We start from the raw sequence: 17,027 nt of genomic DNA, 5'->3' as shown, positions 1-17,027 counted from the left end.
TATGTGCACAGCTAACATCTACTATAATTTCACATATGGCTGTCTTTGAACAGGTTAATGGGCAATATTCTAACTTATTTTTGTATTGTCTTCAGTTTTAATCTGCCTTACACTGAGATACTTCAAGCCTCAGTGCTCTTAAGTCTCACCAATTGATATTTCTTTTTATGGAGCTAGTTGTGTTTAGGTCATGTTCTGTATATATGGCAAATTAGTAAAGGAAAAAGATCAACTGTTTAATTTTTCAGAAGTGGATAATAACTTCAACAGTTTGCAGTCCGGCTTTTTATAAGTTAGTATCCCTTCTTTTTATTACTGTATGTCTAAGACTCGATCCTGAATGGTTGACATTTTTTATTTATGTAAGTATCTTTAGTTACAGATGTAAAGAGAGCAAAATGATCATGTGTCACTTTCCTACCTTCCATTTTTTCCATAAACATTCACCACAATAAATGTTTTATTTAAATGCTTTAATACATAACATTTTGCTTTTAGTTTATAGAATCAGATTTGAGGCAGAAGTTGGAACATGCCAAAGAAATGTCAGAGACAGCAAAAGAGACACTGAAAGATTTCAGTACTCAGAAGATGCAGTTACAGAAGTTTATTGATCAGACGACAGACTGGTTAACGAAAGTGGAAGAGACACTGTTAAGCTCTGCACGTAACCTGGATCCTGAAGCTCTAAATAAAGTGAAGGTCGGTGCTGAAGAAAATGAATATGCTTTTTCTTATGCAGTGATCTTTGGGCTTTTTTATCAGAGTTTTTCCTAAGCATTATACTTAATTTTCATTTGATAATATATATATATCTCCTGCACAGCTGCTATAACTCATCACAGTAAAAGACACTGGGCTAAACTAAATTTTAACACAACTTCTACCTCAGAAGTCCTCCTCAGTCCTCATATATAGCAATTCTTTTGTCTACCTCTTAGAGCTCTCTTGATTCATACAATTATGCACATCATAACATGACAAACCACATGGAGATTTTTTCAGCGTGAGCACATGTTGTTAGTGTGGATGTACTAGCCAATTCAAATTTAATTTTCAAACAAATGTTCCTCTCTTGTCAGATGAAAACTCCCTTTCATTCAGAATTCCCACCAAATACCAGCGTCATACTGCATGTCACATGTACCTGGACTTTGCTGAAAATAACTCTTGCTATTCAGTGATGTACCTTGAAATTTATTTATTTTTAATAGAGTAGTAACACATGAGAAACAGCATTTTTTCACATTTCTGTGATGGGTCTTTAGTTTCAAGGATTCATCTCACTCGGAAAATTCAGGAAACGCGATCCAGTACTTCCCTTCATTGTGTCTAGGACTTGCAATAGATCATAGGAGGAAAGAGCATATGGGAAGAGCAGGAATGCTTCAGGAAAAGAGAGGGCTCTCTTGTTTCTTTACAAATGTCATATTTGTGTTGTAACTTCATTTTCAGGAAACACAAAAAGATCTTCAGCTTCAGCAGAGCAGCATTGACTCGACCCGTGAGAACCTCAACAGTCTGTGTCGCAAATACCATTCTGTAGAGCTGGAAACTCTTGGTGGCACTGTCACTTCATTAATAAAGAAGTATGAAGCTGTGAATCAGCTCTGTTCCAGAACACAGGCCAGCATGCAAGAGTCCTTTGAAAAACATTTCCTCTGTGAGTCTTCAGGCTTGTTAATATGAGCCGTTTGCCCTCAGCCATGAATCATTCTGTAGTCTGCCAGAGTTTCCAGTGATGTCACTTGTAATTACAACTTTATTTTTGTATGGAGCCTTTCAAAAGTCCTGTTACCAAATGTTAATTTGATAACTGCTATGAAAAAAAGCATTTTACAAAAAGAGAATTCAACTTCAAGCATGTAATATGCATGAAAGGCAAACTCAGCTCCACCTTTCTTCACTCTTAGTATACATATCTATTGCATACATACACTTTGTGTATTTGCCATAAAGAGACGTGTATAACCAAATGGAGATGCTTATAATGTAAAAGTCCCCATCTGAAGTATTTCCTGGGCTCCCTGGATAGTTGGTGGAGAGAAGTAGGCAATTTTTAATCTTATATATTAAAATATTAATCTAGATATTATTGAACGTTAGATTGGGACATACCATAGACTGAAAATGCCTGTTTTTTCCCATTGACTATAAAGAGGAGCCTAGTGTGACTGTTCAAATTTGGATGTTTATAAGGGAAACACCTAACTTTTTGTGAAATGAATCCCACTCCCCAAGGTCGTTGAAGACAATGAGACTCATCCTGTTAGCTTTTACATGCTGTTCCTGAAGGATAACAGAATTGTGGAAGACAACTGTATAGTATTGTGGATAATGCTGCTTCTTAAAAAAATATTCTCTTCTCTATACTTTTTTATTAAATAAGATTCTATGCAAGAATTCCAGGAATGGTTTTCTGGTGTGAAGGCTGCAGTAAAAGAATCATCTGACAGGTCTGGAGACAGCAAAGCCATAGAGGCAAAGCTACATGACTTGCAGGTAGAGTGAACAAATTAAAAAAATAGTAATTATCAATTTAACTATACATATCCAATTATATCTCTAAAATAATTTGTAGATGCTATCATATTTATTGGTTTTGTTTCCAAAAAGGTAATGTAAGAATGGTTCAAGACAGCAATACGTACTGTAGAGAGAATACAGTGGAAACTGTTCACTGTTCTGAGAGATCAGAATTTAATTTCTGGAAGGTTTATGTGTAACTAAACTATTGTTGTTTCTGATTTTTATTTTTTTCCCTTTTTTTTCCCTTTTTTTCTCTTCTTTTCCTTTTCCTACTTTTTCTTACACTATTGCTTATTCAATCTTTTAGATTAACACTGATATGTCAAAGCTTATCTGTGCGGATTTTTTGATGGGACAGAACACAAATAGCTGACACCTACTGCAAACAGCCCTAATCCCTGAAATGTATAACATCTTCAGGACATGACTAAACTATCCAGAGAAAGACAGGACTATCTTGGGACCGAATAGGAAAATTGACCTCTGTGAATTGTAGCAACACTTAAATTTTTATTTTAACTCTCTGCTTAGAATTTTTTCCATAGCTAGACATGGCTCTCATCTTGTTGGGGAAATCCGACCACTTCTAATAGAAATGTTGCTTATCTTTAGTTGTTAAATCTTGAATGTTTAAACTGTATTCTTTCATTACACAGAGTGTGTTGGATTCTGTTAGTGAGGGACAGAACAAGTTAGACGCTGTCTGCAAGGAAGGAGAAAGTTTGTACGCTTGCTTACCCAAAACAGTTGTGAGCCATATTCAGGAGCAAATAGCGAAGTCTAAGCAGAACTTCCAGGAATTCCTCAGCCAGTGTCTGAATGATAAGGCGGCCCTGGAAGCTTGTGCCTCACACCTGGGAAGGTGAGTAATACCAGTAGTCACAGATGGACTGCATTAAATTGTCCAGCTGCAGAAATACAGGGAACAATTTGAAATTATTTCCAGTTATTCTAGTCCTGTTTGCTTTTTTCTTCAGAAATTTTTAAGAGAAAATGAAGTTCTCTGCTAAAAACAAAGCAACAGATCTTGCTCCAAGGGTATTGATTTGGTTAAAGAATGGAAGGTCAGGATCATATATGCGGAAGATCTGTGTAGCTCATGCAATTCTAAATCAGCAGCTGGGATCCCAGTAGTTTACATGCAATTTCGTCGAAGGAAAAGGTGTGATGAATTTTCAAGTTCTGCCCTGGAGTTTGAAGATAGTATGCTTTTTACACAGCATGCGTCTGTGCTGTCCCATTCCAGATGGACAAATTTCCTAAGGAGCTAATAAGAAAACACTCTTAAATTATTACTTAGGGCTGGAATTCTGGATGTTCAAATATTTTTAGGTATAACTAGATTCAAAACTGTTGCTAATAGAAAGCAAAGTTAGCCTAGCAGTAATGGGTAAAACAGCCAGACAAGATGGTGTGCCTTCATGTAAGGAAGAGGTTTTCAAACTTACGGCCAGAAGTTGTTTTTCTGAGTTCTGAGCACTGCAGATTCCAGTTATGTTCTCTTTGAGAAGCAGAAAGCAGAACCCTTCAGGTGTTGAAAGTGTCAATACTGAGTAAAAGCCCATTTCTACCCATTTTTTAATCTTTGACTAAATCATTCTAAGGATTTGGAAAAAGCTTTCTTTTTGTCTGCCTTTATTGAATATAGTAATAAATAAAAGCACTGTCACTTTAAATTTTGGAGGCTTCTTTTTTCACTGTAGTTCCCATGATTTTGCTAGACATTTTTAGAGAGTTGCTGAATATTTTTAGATTAGTAGTCACTGTGGAATTATGTTTTGTGTACAACTCTTATTCTCGAAGCATGAAATTGATACCTAGCTTTATTTTCCTGGTCTTGTGGATATTGAAAGAACTGAGTTAACTTCTTACTAACTTTACTCCACCTGAGAAATAATTTTAAGGGAGTATTTATCTGTTCTGTAGCTTTGAAGATCAGTACAAGAAACTTGGCCTGTGGATACATGACATGGAAGAAAGAATAAGCACAGAAGCATTAGGAGAGAGCAAACAGCTTGTTCCTGAGAAGAAAAAGGAGGTGCAGAAAGTGGAAAAGTTCCTGGAAGAGTTACTGAATTCAAGGTAGTATGAAATACGTTTCCTAAAATACTCTCACTTTTTCCTCCGCTAAAGTAACAGTGAAACTAAACTCTTGGGGTAACATGTGTTTGTGAAAGATGGAGAAAGCTCTTGCAACACACTCTGTGAAAAGAGGTTGAATCCAGATATTTCCAGTTTTAAGGAAACTGGAATTTGAAGCCAAGTCCAAAATTTGACGTTGATACATTTCTTTTTAAGAAAAGCTTATCTTACTTCATTAATAAATGGAAACTGAAAAGTATCAACTTAAAAAAATAAATCTTAAAAATATTGCTTGTAAAAGCAGTAGTAAAAATTATACTTATCATTATATACATTTTAAAATTTTCTTTCTGTCCTGCAACACTCAAATCCAACCAGATTAGCAGAATCCACTTTCCCATATAGTTGACTTTATAAAAGAGCTCAAATAACATCCACATTGGCTGTGAAATCTTTCTAGAATTCAGACTTAGCCAATAGATGATGAAGTAATTGCCTTTTTTAGTACACTGTGGTTTTTCAAATTCTTTCTTTATTATTAGGTTGGTGAAGATGATAGAACAGAAATAGTAGTTGGTTCTTCAAGCCTCACAGCATGCTAAAAGGAAACACCCAGCCTCTACCTATCCCCTTGAGACTGATGCAAGACATTTTGGTCTGATGTAAATTCCCTGTAATCACAGGGTATCAGAAAGGGTGATCCAGCAGATTGAGATTAACTAAGGCTGTATAAACCCAGAGTTTTAATCCTTTTTATTGACCCTTTTACTGAACCCCAGAATCAGTGTCTAATCCTGGACAGATAGCCTGACCTTTCCCATCATGCCTTCCTACCTGTCAAAGACTATAAACTTCTCAGAAGCTTTGACAGGTACAAAAAGGTAGCAGTTCATATAGAACTGGAAAGTCTGACAGCTGAAAAGAAAATTCAGTTAGCTTTTAATTCAAATGTGCAACACAAAGATTTCAGTGTGATCATTCTGAGCACCAAGAAAGGGCAGTGTACACAAGTAAAGATACTAATCATTATGTACTGCTTATATTTCTTTTCAGTCTCTCCCAGCTAATTTTTCTGTTAACTATGAACTCTGTCACTGGTGGAGTAGGTGATTATGTCAGGAACCTTCATAATTTCTAATAGTTGCTGCAACAATATCATATGCTTTCTGAAACTGATTTTCAGTCTCAATATTTTGTTTCAGGGAACGTTTTGATAAGCTGTCCCAAATGGCACAGACTTTAAATGAAGAAGGCCATGGTGCAGGGAGGGAAGTGCGCCTGGCCTCTCAACATCTCACCAATTATCAAAACATGGTCAAAACTGTCAAGGAGAAGCTGCGAACATGTCAGCTTGCACTCCAAGAGCATCTCACTTTGGAGGAGGCATTGCAGAGTATGTGGTCATGGGTGAAAGAGGTTCAAGATAAACTGGCATCATCAGAGAGCACTGTTGGTAGCAAAGCCACACTAGAGAGACGATTGGCACAAATTCAGGTAAAGAAGGATACAACTAGAGATTATGCATCGAGGTTACTATTGGGTGTGGGTCACATCAGTGGAAAAGGAATATTTTTATATTTTATTCTTTCTGCAGTTATGGTGGAGAGGATTAGAATTTAAGGTGTTCTTGACAAATTGGGAGGTGCAATATGAAAAACAGGATGAAGTTTAATGGAGACAGGTGCCAGGTATTACATTTAATAAAGAATAATGAACTAAGAAAATGTGTATCCAGATCCAAAAAAGCTTTCTAATGGAGGGGAAGCCTTGGAATAATTGACACAGAGAGACTGTGACATATTTGTCACAGGAGGTCTTCGGGTTAGATAAACATCTATTAGGAAGGTCATCAGTGTAGGAGATCCTGCCATGGGCTTTCTTGAGATTTCTTCTGGCTATATGGTGCTGTCTTTTTGTGCAGTGCTTGACCTACTCATTATCTACTGCAATGTGAGCAATATTTTAGGATGACCAATGCAGTGAAATACCTCTATGGCTGCGGGAAATACTTCTGGATCACTTGCACATAGCAAGGGACAGGCACTTACAAGAAAAGATGCCTAGGAATTCATACTGGGCATGGATGTCAAAGATGGTGTCCACTGTTGAAAGAATAACAGCTTTCACCTCTCAGCAGGTTGCATTTGATATTTTAACTTATTTTGCCTCACAGGAGATCCTCTTACTCAAAGGTGATGGTGAAGTTAAGCTGAACATGGCCATTGGCAAAGGAGAACAAGCACTTAGAAGCAGCAATGAGGAGGGACAAAAGGTGATACAAACTGAGCTACAGACGCTGAAGGATGTATGGAACAACATCATCAGCACCTCAGTGAACTGGCAGAGGTAAAACTCCCTGGAAAACACAGGTCAGACCTTGCCATATTCGCTTACAAAGAGTGGTACCTTACAGCACATAGGAGTTCATTCATTCATTAGTGGTATGTGAGGGGAAAGTTGCATCATCAGAGAGAATCAAAATTGCCTGAAAAAAATACATCCTTCTGTAAAAAAGATGAGTTGACCTTATCAGATGAATCAAATTTCATATGAGATGGTACGTGATAGTAATTTAAAAATAAATAGAAATCATACAAATTCACACAGAGAAAAAGCTCTCTGAGTTATTTAACCCGTACTTGGGCAGAACCAAGAACATCTGACATATTTATCTATCTTTTCCTTACAAAACTCTAGGAAGTTTTCTCAATTCTGTCTTTCTTTATGTTTTTTAATTAAAAAAAAAAAAAATCCTAATATCCACTCCAAGTCACCTTTCTTACAAATTAAGCTGACTTCTTCTTGCTTAACCTCAGTAGAAATTGAAAGTTTTTCTTATTGCCTGTGTGAGACCCTTTTATGTATTTGAAGGCCTCCATCATCTCTATTCTAGACAGACTGATGTTTCTCAGGACTAATACTTTCCGGACCTCTTTCATCCTTGTTTCTTTTTCAATAGATTGCAGACTATCACTAATTTGTCTACATTTGTCTTAAAAGATAATAACTGAAAGTGGGCTGACCTCTTACTGTATCTGAGACCTCACTAATTCTGAATAGAGTATCAGTACTTTCCATTTCCTTCATACAACACTCTTCTTAATCCACTCCAGAATGAGATTTTCCTTTCTTTGCAATGGTATCATATTGTTGAATTTTGTTTACTTCTTTATCCTCTGCAATCTCCAAATCCTTTTCCACAGGACTAAGCCTAGGCAGTTATCCCCAATTTCATATTTGTATATCTGGTTTCCACTTCCTAAGTAAAGCATTATTTTCATCATCAGATTCCATCATTTTAAAATTTCTTTTAAGAACATCTGACATTTAAATCTTATCATCCAAACTAGCTGCAGCCGCTCCCTGGTTGCTTTCATCTGTGGGTTTTACAAGCACTCTCTGTTCCAATATCCCAGTCATTACTGGATAGAAATGGGCCCTTGGTGAACTTCTGCATGATCCTACTTCCTTAGTTCTCTAATGAAAACAAAGTTTTCCCTGCATCAGAAAACTCATAGATCTGCATCAGAGAGGTCATAGATCTGTATTTTAGATAATCTGAGTGCTAGGGCATCTGGGTCCTAAATATCAGCCGTCAATAGTGAGAGCCATGATATAGGTAAATGGGAGTTTTTCAATTGAAAGTGGTGCCACTTTCTTACTTATTCCAGAATTGTAATACAATTATATGTAGAAAATTATAATGGGTTGCCTTTAAGATTTCACTCTAATTTCACTCAATTTTTGTCATAAAATATTATTTCGATTAGGCTAGACCATTAAATTTTGAATGAAATCCTTACCACACTCGTGTCTATCATTAAGTCCAGTGGAATGAGAATTACATTCCTCAACACAAATCCCAGAGAAATCTGGTGATCTGCTAGGAGGAGCAATATATAACAGAAGAGAGTATTTCTTATAAGTTGTAAATGAGACTATATATGTAATTGATGTGTTGTTCCAAAACTTGCCAGAATATATCTTAACTGTCAATAATTTCATAGGCTGCTGTACATTTTATTACTCTGATCATAAAGAACTCCAGTAATGCTCTGTATTTTACTTCGCTGGACAGAGATTGTAATGTGCTTTTCATTAGTCCGAGACAGATTGCTCATGTAACCTGTGATAGGGAAGCAGTTGTATCAAGTTATATGTAGTAGCCCAAAGAACACAGAAATTCTAGAATAGCTTGGATGTAAGTTGATGTAGAAGACTAAAGCAAGATAAGGGAAAAAGCATATTCTAAACATATTATGCATGCCTACAGACAGTGTAACAATTAAGGTATAAGCAGGCTCTTGTTTTTCAGACTTTCAAAAGTTCTCATCTGTACTGTGTATGTTTCTTTTAATGTAAGCTGCCTAGAGTCTGTCATTAGCCAGTGGAATGAATATCTGGAAAGGAAAAACCAGCTGGAGCAGTGGTTAGAGAAATTGGATCACAAAGTGGAACGGCCTTTAGAACCGCAGATTGGTCTGAAGGAGAAGTTTGCTCAGCTGGACCACTTCCAGGCTATTGTTTCTGAGATAGAGGATCACTCTGGTGATTTACAGCAACTCATTGAAAAAGCTGTGGAACTGTATGAAAAAACAGAGGATGATTCTTTTGGAGAAGCAGCTCAAGAAGAATTAAAAACACAATTTAATGACATTACAACTGTAGCCAAGGTAAGATAAAGGCCTCCATTTCAAGTAAAATATTTTGATATCTGTATATAAGACTAAAATTTTGATTTTCATAATTTTTTAGTAACTAAAGGATTGACTGTGTTTGAATAGTCTTGCCTTTTGTTATGGTTGAGTCTAACAAAAAAGTTGGATGTAGTTTACTAAATTTCACTGGAATGCAAAAAAGTTGTTGGAAATTGTAATTGGTATGGTTATGATTTTTGAAGAGTGAAGGGCGTGTATTTTATTCCTAGTTTCATATATACAACAATATTTCTGACATTCTTCCAGATTTATTTTCATCTAATTCTTTTTCATTCATTCGTAGCACTTTTTTTTTTTTTTTTTTTACCTAGAAAGGGAAGAACAAAATGCCTCCCTGAGCAGAAAACGTATTGTCAGAAAGAGAAATCCTATTGTCAGAAAGATATATGCCCATATTTTGTGGTGTTTCAAGCCACTAAGCACTGCACATGCTATACAGGTATTCTATTCGGATTCTAAGGAAAGACACATGAGCTCAGTGAGACCTTCTGCCGACCAAATCATGACAGTGACACTAGATCCAAGTTACAATCTCCACCTTCTCAGCTAATAGGAAAGTTTGCATCAGGAAGAGGCCACATAATAACAGGCTAATGTGAGATTGAAGTAAACATTGTATATAAATTTAGTAATCTGATGGAAGTGTGATTTGAATTTTCATGTACTGAGAACAGAGATGATGTCCTGTAGATAATTCATCAGTAGTCTATATAAAAAGAGTACCAAAGTAAAAAAATAAGTGGAAGATCCAACAAATTATCTGTTACAAAAAATGTTAAACCTAGGGCATATGAAATTACTTCTTCAGTAAAAATCTGCATTTTTCTTACTAAAGTTGATAAAGGAAAGTCATTATGTGGAATCATGCAGTTTGGGGTTGGATTTGGGTTTTTTTTATTTGTGGGTTAAGATATATTATTAGTGTCATCGCTTTATTGCTTTAAATATAGACCATAGATATTATAGCCCTCTCAGATGTATCTAGTCTGTAATTACCATCTATTCACACACTCTTTTGTTTTTATGACGAACTTCTGCTCTCTTTTTTTTAATGGATATACTAAGCTATGAACCTGGTTTCTAGAGAATCAGTGCAGTTTCATCCTCGTATAGCTACTTCTTTCAGCAGTGTTAAATCTGGAGCAATATGCATCTATATGCATCTATAAATTTAATTTCTTAAGCAAGAAAGACAGCTTTGCAGTCTTTCCCTTGGGAGAGAACAGCACTGACTGCAACTGGTAGAAGCCATTGCCACCAGAAGAGACCAACTGAAGTTGCACTTTGCCTCCACTCTCCCCCTCTACTGGTGCTATATTTTGGTGTGAGCAAAGTAAACAGGGGTGTGTGGTTGCCTTTCCTGGGGCTCTTTTGCTTCACTAGGAAGCTATCATCTATTTTGTTTAGAATCAGGCACATGTGGACATTTTCTTACTCTGTTGTTGCATAAAATGCATTAAGATGTAAAAACTTTGAGGATTTACTTTAGGTCATCTTTATTTACCTAGTAACTATCCATCATCTAGTTGGTCTGACACATTCTGAGAAATTATGGTGATTATTTTCAGAGGGAACAGTAGGGCTTATTAATCTAACTTAATTTTTAAAAGCATTAGTTGAATGTTGAGTTATTCAAAATTAAAAATAACTGGAGTTTAATTCATAAGTTATTTAGTTTGAAACTGGTTTAAGGACACTTAGATCTAGATTAGAGTATCCACACAGGAGTAAAAAGCTATCTGATTAGCTCGTTTCACTTTTGGTTAGTTTTGATAAACATTCCTGAGTGTTAGCTCACAAGCATATAAGAACAAATCTACTCAGTCAGACCAAAGGCAAATCTAGACTAGTACACTATTTCACCTTTTCATAGTAAGGTGAGCTGGCCCCACTTTAAGCTTATATTAAAAAGCTAAGATGGAGTCATGAAGCTGTCGTATGTCTGTGTCAGGGCAAGCATCCTCCAGGGCTGCAAGGCAGGTGGCCGGGGATGGCCACCACTTCTGATCTGATGGTTAAAAAGGGACTCAGCACCATAAGAACCTTTTGCACTTTGGAACAGCAGAAGTTCTCCTTTGTGGTCTTCGTATAGAACATCTCTCTGACTCTGCTTAGCATTTATAGAGACTTGGTGCTTTTAAATAAGAGCTATGTTTCTGACAGCATGCTGCTCCCTGGGAGGACTCATGGATGATCTTTAAGACCCCCTCCAGGGGGTATTGGGAAAAGTGTGCCAGAGTTGCACTGCTGGAAATTTGACATCTATTAAATTATACATTTTGTGTTAAAGGATGTGTTAAAGTACATTTTTGCATACATTTTCAGAAGGCTTCTTCATCTTTTGCTCCAGCAGAACATGCCTGTCCAGACCAACCTAAACCAAACCTCGTGCAGTGTAGCACTGTGTTCTGCTGCTATAAGCTGTGCTTTATTCAGCATTCAAATGGATGCTAAAAGATCAGACCAGCACTCTATACCACTGGATGCTTAAAGCCAGGACAGTATTGAAGCACTTTAATGGTCTTCTTTTTTTTTTTCATCTGAATGATAGGAGAAAATGAGGAAAGTGGAAGATATTGTGAAGGATCATTTGCTATACCTTGATGCTGTGCATGAATTCACAGACTGGCTCCATTCTGCAAAGGAAGAGCTGCACCGCTGGTCAGATGCATCTGGAGACGCATCAACCATACAGAAAAAGCTGGCTAAAATCAATGTAAGATAAGTTAGCTTTCCTGATTTCAACTGCAATTGACCCTATGCTCTAAAATAGGACAGAGCAAAAAAGTTGTGGGATCTTGTTCTTTGTGTATTTGAAATGGTGATTACATTTCAGTGAGCTGAAAGCAAGCTTTCTAAGCTATGTTTTGTTTTCGTCTCCCTTCACATACTAAACTGATGGAGTAAAAGTACAATCAGACCTGAGTTAGCTACAGCACACATGGAAACAATTTGCAAGAGCGGAAGCCCAATGGCATCACAGAAGAATGTGCCTTAGCTGATGAATGAATACTGCTCTGTCCTCATCCCTGAATATGCTTTCTCCATGAGCAGTTGTCTGAATCAAAGTCAGAAACAACCTTGCCTGATTTGCATGAAATGGAGATGCATAAAGCAGTGCAAGGATTGTTCTCCCCAAACACAGTAGAAATGTATGTGTTGCCTCCCTGTGTATACTCTCCTCCTTACCCTGGCATCCAGTCGTAGGCATTTAAGTGCCTAAGAAAGTTACATATTCCTGAACGCAACATTAAAGCAGACTGCGTGTTTTGCTCGTGCCTGATGTTTACGTTTAGATACTCATGCTAGCAACACTTTGCTCTTAAACATGAGTGGGCCAGTGAACAGACTACTAGATGAAGAGTCAGGATACCCAAGATCAAATTACAGATTGTACACTTTTGGATAGTTTTCAGTCTCCTTTGTGCTGAACTCCCCCTGTATAAAACAGGGAAGGGAGGCGACAGTAGTTTCTAGCTCATAAGACTAACAGGAGAATAAATAACATTACTCTGGCCTGCAGTGTTTAGGGTGATATTTATATTCTCCAGCTTCTTAATCTGAAAACTCCCAAAATTCCCTTGTAGCACGTGTGAGATTGAAATAGGACACTGTAGAAAGAATTCAGTGCTGAAAAAAAAAAAGACATGTGCAACCAATTATGGCACATCACAGATCACGGGTAGGCTGTAAAATGCTTCTTCTGAGCAGCACAGTTGTGTTTTTAAAACTGCTATAAGCAGCTACGTACTAGTGTTTCTTACGTAAAAGATCACAACAAAGTTGTTATTTTCTGCATCTTAACCGAAACAGTATTTTCAGTATCTAAAAGAAGTTGTTTCTCCCCTAAGCTGACGAGAGATTCAGAATCACTCTTTAATCAATGTAAAGCCCACACACTCTCTTGGCTGAGTTTTCTTTTCCTCCCTTGGCTGAGTTTTCTTTTCATCTGCCCTCCGGCTGCGTTTTGCCACCCTGGGCGCAGCCCGGCGGCCGTGGAAGCGCCGCCGCCGCCGGCGGGGCCGCTGCTGGGTGCGGGGCCGCTGCTGGGTGCGGGACGCGCTCGGCTGCGCGCTGCCCCCGCCCGGCTGCGCGCTGCGCCCCGCTTGGGCGGCCCCCCCTTCCCAGTCGGCGGCAGCTTTGCGGGTTACCCCGGCCATGTCGCCTTGCAGGAGCTGGTAGAGTCCCGACAGATCGGCGCGGGCCGCCTCAGCCGAGTGGAGACGCTGGCTCCCGCCGCGCAGCGCAGCACGACCGCCGGCGGGTGCCAGCTGCTGGCCGCCGAGATGCAGGCCCTGCAGTCGGACTGGAAGCAGTGGGAAGAGAGCGCCTTCCGGAGCCAGAGCCGCCTGCGGGATGTGCTGAGCCAGATGGCCCTGTCGGAGCAGGAGTTCGCGGCGCAGGTCGCGCAGCTGGAGGGGGCCGTGCAGCGGTTCGGCGGGCTGCTGGCCGCCTGGTCGCGGAGCCTGGTCCCCCTCGACAGCCGGCACACCGACGCCGAGGTCGTGGAAAGCTGGCGCAAGGAGAAAGTAAGGTCACATCTCTTTTCCTAGCAGTTTTTCGATTGTAAATGTACAGTTGCTGTGGGCAGAAGACTTCTGCCAAGCGTGACTGTCAAGTAGGAAATAATAAAATGTGTTTGTGAAAAATATTTCTATGAAATCCCAACTTTCCGAACTTTTTTTGTAACTGTAATTACAGCAAGCAGTGTTTACTGAAGATGTTTCTCTCCTTGGCCTCTGCTGTACAAGGTTTAGCAAATGCTGCCTGGATCTTTTAGATGTTAAAAACAGAGCTTGCCTCTGAGAAAGTGAAGGAGCTAGCACACCAGCTCTCAACTTCTCTTCCAAGTTGCTCAGTGTTTCAAGCCAGAGTAGCACTTGATCGGGGAAATGCGAAGCATTTCCTAACAGCCAAGTAGCAGCTGGGGCCGTTTCTTACTTACAATTTGTCAGGAGTGTATTGAGCTTATGCTTTACATTTCTTGAACTATCCTTCACATTATGCACGTTGAGATCTTGTCCAATATTTAAAGAAGTTTACTGGAAACCGGTATACTTGCTAATTGCTTTCCTGTGGAATGCAGTAGAATTCAGAGAAATAGAGAGGTTGTTTCTGTTCCTGATTGTCTTCTAGCAAAAAATTCCACAGGTATGTATCACGCACACACATATTATATATACATATATCTGTATTTTCACAACAATCAAGATATATGTTTGTATGTATCTCGACTACTGTGAATCACAGATGTTGAGAAAAGATACAGAGTATTTCCCTTTCAGGGTAGTGTTGCAATAAAGCAGTCTCAGTAGAGAGATGTGTGATGCCCGCTTTCTGACCCCTTGACTGAAGAAATATTAAAAAAAAAAAACAGAACACCTTTGCTTTGAACTGAGATTATAAATCTCCTCCCCCGATGTCTGTGCCAAGTTATTTATGTGGCTTTCCCTTTCACAGAATTCCCCGACACAGATTTATGGAACCTGCTTGCTTGAGTGCCAGTACCTATATGTAGGAGTAACAAAGCTGACATTACATTGGAGCAAATAAGGGTACAAATACGCAGTGTCTTCCATATTTATATGTTTTTAAAAAGGAAAGGAAGACATGGAATTGTCGTCAACATACAGCAACAATTACCAGACATTTTTTAATCCATAAATGGAGAAGTACTAAATTCAAAGGATATTGCTTTCATTAGTAGTGTGTGTACTGTAGCTCTGTGTAACAACACTTTATTTAGATTAGGCAGTTGTAAACTTTGGCTAACGAGGAAAATGCAGAGGAATCTCAAGACTTACTATGCATAGACCTACTATGTAATTTTATTTATAGTTAGAGGAAATGTGACAGTAATCCTTCCATTTCTGGACCCCAGGGACAGGTTCTGTTGTGAATGTAAAACAGCTTTCCGCTTCCATTGTCTCACAGTGATTCTGTTGCCATGTAAGACAAGGCCATGAATTAAAAATGCATTTCCTAATTCTCAGAATTAGCAAGCTCATTCTGCTGTTCTGTAATACTCAAGCTCTGTTCCTTTAGGTATCTGCAACATAAGAGCAAAATATCTTGCACTTGGAATTCAGCAAATTATTTTCGTAATTGTCAGATTCAAAACTAAATCCAAGTGGCTGCAACAGCGCTGGCAGTGTTTCTGTATGGAAATACGCCATGGTTAAATGTACCCTGTTTTGCAAGTTAATGTTCCTGTTTGTTAATAGGTTATGTCTAAGGCTGTATGTCATCAAAATTATCTTTTAGTAGTTATTGAGGTAGGTTATTTGAAACTGAAAAATTTCATAGAATCATAGAAACATTAAGGTTGGAAAAGACCCGTAAGATCATTGAGTCTAACCGTTAACCTAGCACTGCCAAGTCCACCACTAAACCATGTCCTCAAGCACCACATCTGCCATTCTTTTAAATACCTCCAGGGATGGAGACTCAACCACTTCCCTGGGCAGCCTGTTCCAGTGCCTGACTACCCTTTCAGTGAAGAAGTTTTTCCCAATATCCAACCTAAACTTCCCCTGGCGCAGCTTGAAGCCATTTCCTCTCGTCCTGTCACTTGTTACTTGGGAGAAGAGACCGACCCCCACCTCACTACAACCTCCTTTCAGGTAGTTGTAGAGAGCGATAAGGTCGCCCCTCAGCCTCCTCTTCTCCAGGCTAAACAACCCCAGCTCCCTCAGCCGCTCCTCATAAGACTTGTGCTCTAGACCCTTCACCAGCTTCGTTGCCCTCCTCTGGACACACTCCAGTACCTCGATGTCCTTCTTGGAGTGAGGGGCCCAAAACTGAACACAGTATTTGAGGTGTGGCCTCACCAGTGCCGAGTACAGGGGCACTATCACCTCCCTGGTCCTGCTGGCCACACTATTCTTGATACAGGCCAGGATGCTATTGGCCCTCTTGGCCACCTGAGCACACTGCTGGCTCATGTTCAGGCGGCTGTCAACCAACACCCCCAGGTCCTTTTCCACCAGGCAGCTCTCCAGCCACTCCTCCCCAAGCCTGTAGTGTTGCCTGGGGTTGTTGTGACCCAAGTGCAGGACCCAGCACTTGGCCTTGTTGAATCTCATACAGTTGGCCCCAGCCTAACAATCCAGCCTGTCCAGGTCCCTCTGTAGGGTCTTCCTACCCTCCAGCAGATCGACACTTCCACCCAACTTGGTGTCATCTGCAAACTTACTGAGGGTGCACTCAATCCCCTCATCCAGATCATCAGTGAAGATATTGAACAGGACCGGCCCCAACACTGAGCCCTGGGGAACACCACTCGTGACCGGCTGCCAACTGGATTTGACTCCATTCACCACCACTCTCTGGGCTCCGACAGTTTTTAACCCAGCGCAGAGTGCACTTATCCGAGCCGTGAGCAGCCAGCTTCTCCAGCAGAATGCTGTGCGAGACAGTGTCAAAGGCCTTACTAAAGTCCAAGTAGACAACATCCACAGCCTTCCCCTCATCCAGTAAGCGGGTCACCTTGTCATAGAAGGAGACCAGGTTAGTGAAGCAGGACCTCCCTTTCATAAACCCATGCTGGCTGAACCTGATCCCCCGGTTGTCCTGCACGTGCTGCATAATGGCACTCAAGATGATCTGTTCCATTTCATTGAAAACAGGCAATTGTAACCCTCTGCTACTCTTAGGACATGTTTTCCTTACCAAAAAAAAAAAAAAAAAAAGCTGTAT

At 39.5% G+C, this 17,027-nt stretch overlaps 1 protein-coding gene across 2 annotated transcripts in view; it reads left to right on the top strand.

Annotated features, from left to right (window-relative positions):
* The window catches only part of SYNE1 (spectrin repeat containing nuclear envelope protein 1), a 310,346-nt gene that overhangs the window by 135,190 nt on the left and 158,129 nt on the right, over positions 1-17,027 (top strand). For both annotated transcript variants that reach the window (XM_082306888.1, XM_082306887.1), the window contains exons 44-53: positions 499-702; positions 1,456-1,663; positions 2,390-2,502; positions 3,186-3,391; positions 4,456-4,611; positions 5,814-6,105; positions 6,785-6,957; positions 8,975-9,284; positions 11,881-12,045; positions 13,502-13,858. In XM_082306888.1, the coding sequence (XP_082163014.1) occupies positions 499-702; positions 1,456-1,663; positions 2,390-2,502; positions 3,186-3,391; positions 4,456-4,611; positions 5,814-6,105; positions 6,785-6,957; positions 8,975-9,284; positions 11,881-12,045; positions 13,502-13,858 (2,184 nt within the window). The remainder of the gene's footprint in view (positions 1-498; positions 703-1,455; positions 1,664-2,389; positions 2,503-3,185; positions 3,392-4,455; positions 4,612-5,813; positions 6,106-6,784; positions 6,958-8,974; positions 9,285-11,880; positions 12,046-13,501; positions 13,859-17,027) is intronic.

The sequence above is a fragment of the Platalea leucorodia genome, assembly GCF_965183815.1.
Source record: "Platalea leucorodia genome assembly, chromosome: 3".
NCBI lineage: Eukaryota > Metazoa > Chordata > Aves > Pelecaniformes > Threskiornithidae > Platalea > Platalea leucorodia.
The sequence above is the reverse complement of the archived record's forward strand: the minus strand, read 5'-3'. Positions and strand labels throughout refer to the sequence as shown.